The sequence below is a fragment of the Rosa chinensis genome, chromosome 5 (assembly GCF_002994745.2).
Source record: "Rosa chinensis cultivar Old Blush chromosome 5, RchiOBHm-V2, whole genome shotgun sequence".
Taxonomy (NCBI): Eukaryota; Viridiplantae; Streptophyta; class Magnoliopsida; order Rosales; family Rosaceae; genus Rosa; species Rosa chinensis.
In genome coordinates this window covers 67,205,943-67,217,127 of record NC_037092.1, presented here as the reverse complement: position 1 = coordinate 67,217,127, position 11,185 = coordinate 67,205,943, and the positions used below count along the sequence as shown (strand labels likewise).

Below are 11,185 nucleotides of genomic sequence, written 5' to 3'. Positions count from 1 at the left end.
TCTTTTTGTTTTTATTAAGTGACTCATGTGCATCGCACGTGCAAAATTTAACGGCTCCGTGACCGAAATTGGTCGTAGGTACAACGTTGATATGAAAAAATGAGTCCAGGTATCACATTGATAACTTTGTAAGTTCAGGTATCATTCTGAATGTCCCCTAAGTGTCCAGACACCGTTGGTGAATTTTTCTCGAGGGTAAATCGGTCTTTTTGTCTTCATTAAGTGACTCACGTGCATTGCACGTGCAAAATTTAACGGCTCTGTGACGGAAATTAGTCGTAGGTATGACGTTGATATGAAAAAATGAGTCCAGGTATCACATTGATAACTTTGTAAGTTCAGGTATCATTCTGAAAGTCCCCTAAGTGTCCAGACACCATTGGTGAATTTTTCCCTATATATTATTAAAAAAAAAAAAAATAGTATACGTGTACTACAGACTTTTTCACACTTCTACACTATACCCATTCATTGATGTATGATCATCTGGCCTCCAATGCTAATATTGCATATGAAACCCTAAAAGCTATCACATTGTCACGCCCACAAATTCTCATAGCCAATATTTTACCCTTTTTATCTCATAACCAAACATCAGCCTTTAGCAAACTATTGTAATGCTGCTGCAACTACTATCTTTCAGCACCATGTAAGTTTTATTTACTTACTTCATCAGCCTCCAAAATACATTATGATTAATATAAGTTTACAGTATAACAATATGAAGTCTTTTAGTTTCTTCAACTGGCAACTAAAGTATTTTGGAGGAACTGAGTAATAGAACTATTAAAGATCTGGAAGATAATCATACACATGGATCGTGTTCGAGATATATATATATATATATATGTATATATATAGTAGCCAGCTTCTCTCTCTCGAACCAACAACAGCCTCAGCAACGCCTTTAATTGACTCTATCTGGTTGTCATTAACCCACAGGTCTTCTAACCTACACACAAGGTTCTCATTAAGCACGGTTTCAGAACAAAACAAAAACCCAGGTAGCATCATAATAAAAAAGAAACAAAACAGCTCAGAACAAATATAGTTCATGGTAATGCTAATAAAACAATTAAATATGTCATCCTGTGTGAACCTATTTAATCATAAGCTCATGAGTCATGACCATGCACCAGCCCCATATTTTTCAAGAACAAGAAGCAGCTACTAGCCTCTGTATGAATTTCAGGCCCAGTAAACACAAGAAGCAAGGAGGTGAACTTGCTATTGCATCATAATTAAATATAGGACTGTTGGATACAATTGGAAGCAAACACCTCCATTACAATTACTATACAAACTCAAAATATGTAACTTGATCCTAGAAGCATATAACCAAATTAAGGAACTAGATTGCAAAACACAAAGCCAATGAACAATCCAAACTATATAGCAATTATTTTGCACTTAATCATATTTTTCAAAGACAGCAATAACTGCAGATTCTAACACCAGTTCTTAGAGGAACTTCCTCTTCCCTTTCTTCCAATTCGAGAGAGAGTTGAGCCTACTTCCCTTAGTTCCTCTTCTCTCCTCGTGGAAAGGCAGCGACTCCGTACCCACAGTCCTAGATCCTCTTCTTCTTTCCGAATTTGAAACCATGGTCTCGGTTAAAACTGATTTTACCAAGTTTGTGATCCAAATTCATCATCCACCAAAATTAAATTTCTCCTCGTTCCAATCTCTATCTTAAGCAGGACAATTGCACATAGGGAGATACTGTAAAAGCTTTTCTTTCATTGTTCAAGTGTAAGATAAAAATTTAGGAACTAATGCAATCCTGAACAGAAACTAACTCAAAAATTAAACCTTTATGCTTCGTATCCCAAATTAAGCAAGACAAAAACTTCAATAATGCTTAAAAGTACAAACCCAACTCACAGAAGAATACCAATTACATGAGTACGAATCAAAAAAAGATTGAATCTGAAAGAGTAAGGTAACGAGAGCAAGATTGAACCTTTCAGTGACAGTAGAGAGAGAAGGAGGAGAAGTTCGATGAGGATCGAATTATCAAATGTTGCGATGTATTTTTGACGGCAAATTGGAAGGAGGTGAACGACTTTGGAATGGCTGCCTTGAGATGGAGATTGAAGAAGCTAAACCCTATATGTTATGTAATTTTCAGAAAAGGTGGAGGACAGAATTGGCAATTAGACAAATTTAATGAAATTTCTCTACTGTTGTTTGTCCGTGTTTTCCCAAAACAGCTCCAAAAGCTACAAATTGGTAGCTTCTAGGCCTGGGCTCGGGCTGGGCCCGAATTTTGGTAAAACTGAGACCGAGCTCGAAATAATCGGTTCGGGCCGGTTCGGGCTTTTATTTCAAAAATGAAAATTGATAGAAACCAACCCCAAACGGGCCGGTTCGACCGGTCTTCGGGCTTTTCGGGCCCAAATTCCCAACTTTGCCTGCAAGTCCAATAATATGCAAAATATACACAAAATCTGCAAAATATACACAAAATCGGTAAGATGCGAGGTTTGAACCTCTGACCTCCAATACAAAAGCCTTACTCCCCAACCACTGAAGCACGAGAAACTCTCAACACTTTGTGTGCAAAGTTTATATTTATTCATCCTAGGCAGCAAAAAGACAAAGAAAGTGGAGAAAACTTTTCTTTTCTTTTTTCTTTTCTTCTGCTCCCTTCCACCCGGTCCTTTCTTTTCTTCTCCTTGGTAACTGCAGCAACTTTGTATTTCTTTAATGCTTGGGAGGCAGCTTTTCTTGGTGGTGGAGACAAAGAAAGTGGAGATATCTTTTCTTTTCTTCTCCTCCCTTCCCCCCGGTCCTTGACTCCATTCTTTTCTTCTCCTTGGTAGCTGCAGCAATTCCCATTATGCAGTTCTTCTCCTTTCCTCTTCCTCGTCTTTTATCAACTGCAAATACTCTCCTCTTTCTTCCAGTTCATTCTTCATCAATCTACTTTGATCTACTCCTCTCTACTTCGATCTACTTCAATCTCAAGCTCAGGAGGCCATCAGGAAAAGTCGGGGTGGCATGGGAGAGAAGAGAAGTGAGGATGAGGATGAGATTGCTGATCCTAAGCTTAAGGAGTTTTTGCAGGTGATCCAACCTAGGATAGCAGAAGAGAGAGCAGAGGAAGAAGGGGAATGAAGAAAGAGCAGAGCAGAAGGATGATTCGGTTCGTATCGGTCTTTCGGTCCCAAAAAATATCAAGCCCGACACCGACCCTATAAATTGTAATTCGGGTCGGGCTTTGCACCGAACCGGTATTTTCCAACACAAAACCGAACTGAATCGGGCTTTTTTGATCAGTTCGGGTCGGGTTCTCTGGTCCAGAAGCCCAGCCCTAGTAGCTTCCAAAAATCAGTTTTAAGGAGAAGCAATTTCAACCAAAAGCAGCTTTAAGAAATTTTACCAAATACCATACTCTTGGTTCAAAAGCAGAAGCAGCCCTAAAAACACCTCAAGAATCAATCCCAAACTGAGCCTTAAGCATAGAGGGAGCAGCCTTGTTTAACACTATCCACAAAAAACACTTGATCTTTGGCGAAGTATGTAAGTTCCACAATAATTTCCAACACTTTGGGTCCACCAAAAGGGCGGAGCCGCAACTAGTAGGCCAAGACCTCAATTGTTTTGCATGAAACCAGTGATTACCCGATTTGACCGTATACTGACCATCTTTGTTTCCTGGCCATATATGACAATGGAGATAAGCCCAATGTATTGTGTGGAAACTGAAGTCTAGATACCCTACCATGATCATGTTGCGTGTGGTATTTAAGTTGAGGATGGTCATGTGGGTCTAATAATTTAATCAACTATTGTTTAAAGTTGTAGTAAAAAAAAAAAACTATTGTTTAAAAGTTTGATCAATTATTGTATAAAGTTTGATAAATTATTTGTGAAAGCTTGTAAAGAGAACTCTTTCAGTATTCCCTGTTACCATACAGTTTCCACACTCCTTTTTCGCGCTACTGTCTCTTTGACTCGACTTGAGAGAAAAATAAGCGGGGTGCTGGGTCTAATTTTCTTCGGAGGATCTTGATATGGATTTGTTTCTCCATGTGGTCTAAAACAGAGGTACGCTTTGCAGTTCCAATTCTAATTCCATTGATCGATCTCACTTTCGTTTCGTTCCTTTCTTTCTTTCATTCCCTGCTTAATTACCATATATTGGTATCTAGTATTGCTTCCATTGATTTTGTATTCTGTTGTGCCGAAAATGGAAAAAGGAAACAGATTTTGCTGTTTGAGTTCTTGATCTGCCTTCTCTGTGTTAGGCCTTCATCGGTTGCATCTGTGAATCTGTATTCATTCCCCACATAAAACCAAAAAAAAAAAAGCCTAATTGATTGCTTTCTTTAGTTCCTTTCCTTTCTTCTTTATACTTCTGTCTTTGGAACTCCTTGTCAATTTGTTCTGTTCATCCAGTGAAGAGAGAGAGAGAAACTCGTCGTTCCTTTCTTTTGTTTAATCATCTTTGAATTGTTTTGTTATTCCATTCCTGCAAAAAAGAAAGAAAAAAATGGATATTATTCTAGCATTTGCTACACCATTGACAGAATGGACAGTGAAACCTATTGGGAGACAGTTGAGTTATGTGTTTAACTACAAGAGCAACATTGAGGATCTCACCAGACAGGTTCGGGAATTGCGTCTTAAAAGAGATGGAGTGGACCTAGAGGTGAAACCTGCGAGAGAAGCTTTAAAGACTATTGATCCTGGAGTTGATGGCTGGCTCGGTGATGTAGACAAGATCATAAAAGAAAAGGAGACAAGTTTCAGTGAAGAAACTGTAGCAGCAAAGGTAGCTTGCTGTAATGGGTGGCTTCCAAATTTGAAGAGCCGTTATTCTTTGGGAAGGAAAGCTAAGAAGATGACTCAAAAGGCGGATAAACTCCTTGCTACTGAACCCAAGACTATAGCGCACCCTGCTTCCCACCCAGAGGTGGAATTCCGACCCACAGTGGACTTCCATGAAGGTGGCAGCTCCTCAGGAACATCAACCCAAGAACAGCCACCTACATCTGAAGGAAAAAATATTAATTTTGATTCAAGGAGATCAACCATTAGAGATGTGATGGAAGTTCTCAAGGGAAATCAAATCAATCCAATTATCATATGCGGCATGGGCGGCATCGGGAAGACAACATTGATGGGCCAAATTTTTGAGAAAGCAAAGGAAGAGTGTATGTTCGATGAGTATACCAAGGCAACCATTAAGGAATCTCTTGACAAAGCTCCTGGCATGATTCAAATTCAAGATGAACTTGCAGAATATCTAGGTTTGATACTTGAAGTGAAAGAGAGAGCTCCAAGAGCAAGTATGCTACGTCAAAGATTATCTCAAGGCAGCAAGAAGATCCTTGTAATGTTAGACAACGTTTCGACAACAACCCAAGACTTTTTGTGGAACATAGGGATTCCTCCTAGTTGTAAACTTTTGGTGACATCAAGACAACAAGATCTATTCAAGGACATGGATACAAGAATGAATTTCCCCATTCATGGTTTGCCGGAGACTGATGCCTGGAGTCTGTTTAAGAAGACAGCAGGAAGTACCATTGAATCTGATCTAGAGTTGCAAGTTGTAGCAAAAAAGGTTTTGAAGGAATGTGCTGGTTTGCCTATTGCAATTTCGACTGTTGGAACGGCACTAAAAGGTGAAAGCATTGCAATTTGGAAGAATGCACTAAGGGAACTAGAAAAGGCTAGCCCTGAAAACGTTCCAGGAGTGATCGAACATGTGTATAGTAAAATAAAGTTCAGCTATGAATGTTTAAGAAACGAGCAAGCCAAATCATGTTTTTTGTTGTGTTGCATATTTGAAGAAAGTGTTGATATATGGATTGAAGATTTGGTTACATATGGGCTTGGGCTTGGGCTCTTTAAAGGCATTGATTCAATAGTTGAAGGAAGAAATTGTGTGGAAACATTGGTTCAGACACTCAAAAGTCGCTTTTTATTGTTAGACAGTGATAATGAGCTAGAATGTGTGAGAATGCATGATGTGGTGCATGATGTTGCCGTACATATAGCCTCTGAAGAGTTTGTAGAAAAGAAAAAAGATGCGGTTGAAAAAAGAATTGTGGTGAGAGATAAAGCAGAAACTGTGAAGTTGATTGATTGGCCTAAGAATGTTGAGGAACCTACTTATTGCAGTTCACTGAGTATTAGTGGGCTTTGTCAGCTTTTACTGTTGAGACATGAAAGTACAAGAGAATGCAAACCGCCACCCACAATTTTCAATAAAATGGAAGATCTCAAGGTTCTAGTATTTATGAGGACGTTGCCTCCATTCTCACCACAAGCATCACTTGCAGTTTTGAAAGACCTTCAAACACTGCGTCTAGAGAGTCACAATCTGCCAGATGATGTATCTGTCATTGGGGAGCTAAGGAAACTTATGATACTCAGTTTGCGTGAAACCAACGTCAAGCAATTGCCTGATACATTTAAGAATTTGTCTAATCTAAGATTGCTTGATTTGTTCAGATGTAAGGAGCTTGAAATAATCTCACCAGGGGTCATATCAAGTTTATGCCTACTTGAAGAGTTGTACATGTGGTCTAGCTTCGAGGATTGGGTGGTTGAGAAACTAGCCTCAACTGAAACAGCTAATTGGATCTCTCAATTGGAGGCTCAGGATAGGGCTGCATCCAAAGAAGTGGAACATTGGGAAATGACAATGGACACATGGAAGAGATTCAACAAATTGGCGGTTGAGCAACCAGCAAACTTAGGAAAGCAATTTAGAGAAGAGGTTCAAGGTCTCCTTAGAGTAAACGATGAGCAAACAAGGTGGGCCAACTCCATGGACTGGAAAACTGGTATACTTGCGGAGCTACTTTCCTTGTCCCATTTGTCTACTTTAGAAGTTTTTCTACCACCGGTTAATGAAATAGTAACCAGCAATTTGTTTAACAAGCTGGAAAGATTTAAGATCTCTATAGGATGGAAGCACCCTATGTATGATTGGGAATTAAAGCATGCTGACAACTACTTGGGAGTTCACGATCTTGATGCAAGCGCTGCTGTGGGTAGTGGAATCACTTTGTTGCTAAAGAAAACCAGCATTCTTGAGTTTAGAATGAAGAATTTGACCAAACCTCAAGCTCTGAATGTCTTAGATACAGATCAGTACCATTTCGCAAAGATGAAGTCCCTTACACTCAAGGAGTGTGATGCTGTGGAGTATCTGATTGACAGGACACTTTCGAAACATAATACTCCACATAGCAGCAACGGCCTCTTTCCAGTGTTGAATTCACTGGTGATCAGTGGTGCAAGTAGGCTGAAAATGATTTTTAATGGTGAGCTGCCGACGGGGTCTCTCAAGGAACTAAAACATTTGGAATTAAATTGTCTACCTGCATTGACATATATTTGGAAGACCAAGAGTCAATCTGAATTGGGTCTCTGGAGAAACATTCTAGGACCTGTTCAAGTGCTGAGAATACAATATTGCTCCTCCTTGGAAAAGATTTTTGCCTATGAAGATGATGAGGAAGTGCTCAACTTCCAAAGTCTGACAGAGTTGACTCTGTCAGATCTACCAAGCTTCACTGGGATAAGCAAAAATATCTCCAAGGGGTCGAAAAGGCTACCAGAAGACATCAGCCCGGAACTATCTGACGTTATCATACAACCTCTGTTCGACACCAAGGTATTTGCATGTCCTTTTCTTTTTTGGTCATAACTTTTTTAGAATGTTAGAGTCAACTATTTATGTTTATCTTCACTCTTTGATTGTGAAACTTTAACTTTTTGTTCATTTGCATGCCTTGAATTTCTTTTGAGACCTAGGAAAAAGGTTGTAAGTCTTTTTCTTCAATACAAAGAGGTTAAAAAGAGCAAAATTGTCATCAATACAGCCAGTAATTAACTTCCTCAACTTTATTATGTGAGATATCACCTGAAAACTAGTGATATACTAAGATGTTATACAGTTATAGTAATTAGTAAGATGTTCGCTGATTGGAGGTAATGTAGTAGATGTCTACTTGTGCAAGTGTAATTTAGGAAGGCATGGGAAGGAATTGATTCTCATCCTAAGCTATGACCCCAAAAAAAAAAAAAACATCCTAGCTAAATATGTGTTTGTTTGTTTTACTGTATAAACTGCAAACCTTGTTCTTTCTTTTGGACAACGTACGCAAACAAGTAACTTTGGGAGACAGTACAGTACTATAAAGTATAGACTAAAAAAATCGCATGTGCTTGCATGCAGGTTCATTTCCCAGCCTTGACAAAACTATACATTAAATCCATGAACCTAACAGAGATATGGAACAGCCAACTTTCTGCAGAATCCTTCTGTGAACTACGGGTGAGCGAATGTCAACTAAAATCTCTATGGGTGAGCGAATGTCACAAACTGTTGCGTTTGGTACCAGCATATATGCAAAATAGATTGCAGAAATTGGAATACATATGGGCATGGCACTGTTCTTCACTAGAAGAGATTTTTGAATTTAGAAGATTGACCGTCGATGATGCAGGAGATGCTGCTGCTTTAACAATTTCTGAGTCAGGGAGTCAAGGGACGCAAATGAACAAGATGTTGTCTTTCAAACAATCTGGTCAAGCCTTTCAGAATCTTAGACAGATATCAATTTTGTTTTGTGAAAGTTTGAGAACTCTGCTCTCTCCCTCAATTGCCAGAGGTCTCGTGAAGCTTCAAATGCTAATGATACGTAACTGCAAGAAGATTGAAGAAGTAGTTGCAACAGCAGCAGAGGGTGAAGAAACAAATGATGACACCTTGTTCCCTCAGCTATGTACTTTGACACTTGACGATCTACCAAATCTCAGAAGCTTTTCGCAAGGTAAAGATAATTTCAAATGGCCACTAGTGAAAAACATAAAAATCCTCAAGTGCTACAGTATGAACAAGTTTTGTTTTGGATCCCTAAGCACACCAAAGGAAGTGAACATAGATGTCAAAGGTGCCGGTGAGAGTGTTTTGCAGGAGCTCAAGAACAGTAGAAACAGAATCTGATCGATCAAGTATGTGACTGCATTTCTCCTCTCGTGCATACAACATTCTCATTTGTGTTTTAATTGACTGAACTATATCGAGATGAATGAATGAATTTGTAATCAATGAAATATATACAATGAATGTTGTGTAGATTGGATATAAATTGCATAGCTGTTCATGGGGGAGTCAGTAAATCCAGGAGTTGCATGCCGGTGCGTACAGATTGAGATGTTATTTATGTCTGCAAAGTTGCCTGCTCGAACGGAGAATTCAGGCTGAGGTCAGAAGCAGTGGCGACGAAACTGCATTACAATTTATTTTGTGGATTGAGAGCTTCTTGTAATTTGAGATATTTTGTTGGGAGTTTGGGTGAGAGTAGAGTACTAGTCATCCGATGTACAAAAAAGAAAAAAAGAAAAAAAAAAAAAAAAAGGAAACAGAGTGATAATTGTTCTAGTACAATTGAGACTGTGAATATGGGTGTGAGTTCGGATTCAAATAATGATAGTTGTGTGGTATGCACTATGCAGTGAACGAACAAAAAAAAAAAAAAAAAGAAGTGATATTTGTTTTTGTACTATTTAGAATGATAATGATAGTTGTGTGGTACTATTAGTATTTATAAGTCCTCACGAACGATAAAATTTGTTAATTATAAAAAGTAAAATTTACCTGAAAACTCATGTGCTACGTAAGATTTGGCAGACTCATAGAATGGCAGAGGCAAATAGAGCTTTTCAAATGTGGCTAAATTTGAAGCCGGGCACAAAACACAGTTTTGTTGGAAAATAACCTATAAGATAATTCAAACATGTCTCAACCTTTGAAAATCTACGCAATACCTCAAAAATGAGTATACTTTTTGTCTTTGATTAGATCACTATGAGTTATTGAACGTATCCACAAAGAATATATTTTTCATCTTTTATTAAATCAGTATAAAGTTTTAAATTCATCCAAAATTATTGATCGTAATACAAAAAAAAAACGAGAAATTTCTCATAACATCTGCTCAATGAATTCAAAAGTCTCCATAATAAAATCTTCAAGGACCCTACTTCAGCTACTCCCATTATCAAAGGACTTTGTTTCTGCAGCTCTACGCTGGTTCATAGAGGCCTAACATGTGCCCATCAATACATCGTAGCGCAGCAACCTGAAAACGTGGTCGATAATGTTAGATTGCTTCACTCCACCATAGCAACAATAGATAACTAAAATCCTCAAAATCCTTAGAAATCTAGCTGCCTAGCAGTCATCACCTTCCCATGGATTTCGTATTTGATAGGATCATCTAGCTCAGCTCCTAATGTCATTAGCTTTGTCACTGTTTGGTTAATGTCCGGCACTGTGAAAGATACAAGGGAAGAGTAGCCCTTCTGCATGGCATATATGGTCACTGTGAAGCTTGATTAGCAGCTGCCAGTTTACGTCATAGGCAAACCCCATATAGTTTAAATCGAAAACAACTACCAAATAAAGGCCAATGCACATGAGCAAAGAACAATGCACACCAACATCTATGTCATTTCTAGTTTCGTACCGACTCCAACCATTAATCTAATTCAGAAAATTGGAACATGGGTCTATTCGAATCATGAGTTCTTTTCGAAATACAAACACGTATACAAAATGTAGTAGGTTTGGTGTCTGAAAAGCTCTCACAGACATTTCGTCGAACAAATGGTATGCAATTCATGGCAAGTCTTACAGAGAAGAGTAGGAGGGAATTACTTGAGGGATTGCATGGTCAAATTTGACTGGGCCGGACTGAAGCTCGGCCCAGTGGATAATGCAGACATTTACCTTCGGAGTAGAACCGGGCAGCTTTTGGGCCGTCCTTGTGCAATTGCAGTATCCACCTAAATGACGCCGTTGCCATTGATATCCGTCTTGGGTCATAGCCTTACCAACTGAAACGATAACTGGGCTGAAGCCTAAAATGTGCATCTAGCTAACATGTGATGGGCCGGGTCATCTAACTCTTAAAATGTCAGACTTGGTTGGTAAATATGGGCCCAGTTAGTGGAGTGAAACGACCCCGTAATTGATCGGTTAGGCTATTGACTTATTGAGGTACCATGTATACTAGATGATTTGACCTTCGGCCCCACGGACATTTGGCGAGGTCGACCTATCCTAGTTGTCCTGTGGGAAAGCTCTTTCCGTAAGACATACAGACCTATCTGTATCCCCCTTTAAGAAGCTTGAGGTTGCATTGGTTGGAGA

The 11,185-nt window shown here is 39.0% G+C and overlaps 1 protein-coding gene and 1 pseudogene across 2 annotated transcripts; one reads left to right on the top strand and one right to left on the bottom strand.

Moving 5' to 3' along the window:
* The first annotated feature begins 3,928 nt into the window (after positions 1 to 3,928).
* On the top strand, positions 3,929 to 9,362 carry LOC112202104. Of its 2 annotated transcripts, XM_040505530.1 has the most exons (4): positions 3,929 to 7,639; positions 8,204 to 8,801; positions 8,900 to 8,982; positions 9,108 to 9,362. In XM_040505530.1, exons 1-3 carry the CDS (start codon positions 4,499 to 4,501, stop codon positions 8,929 to 8,931), a joined length of 3,771 nt encoding a protein of 1,256 aa, XP_040361464.1. In that variant the 5' UTR covers positions 3,929 to 4,498; the 3' UTR covers positions 8,932 to 8,982; positions 9,108 to 9,362. The 2 variants fall into 2 exon arrangements, with proteins under 2 accessions (XP_040361464.1, XP_024198783.1); XM_024343015.2 differs by having other exon boundaries at positions 8,204 to 8,982.
* A 616-nt stretch (positions 9,363 to 9,978) lies between these two features.
* On the bottom strand, positions 9,979 to 10,838 carry LOC112202754 (annotated as a pseudogene).
* Positions 10,839 to 11,185: the final 347 nt, after the last annotated feature.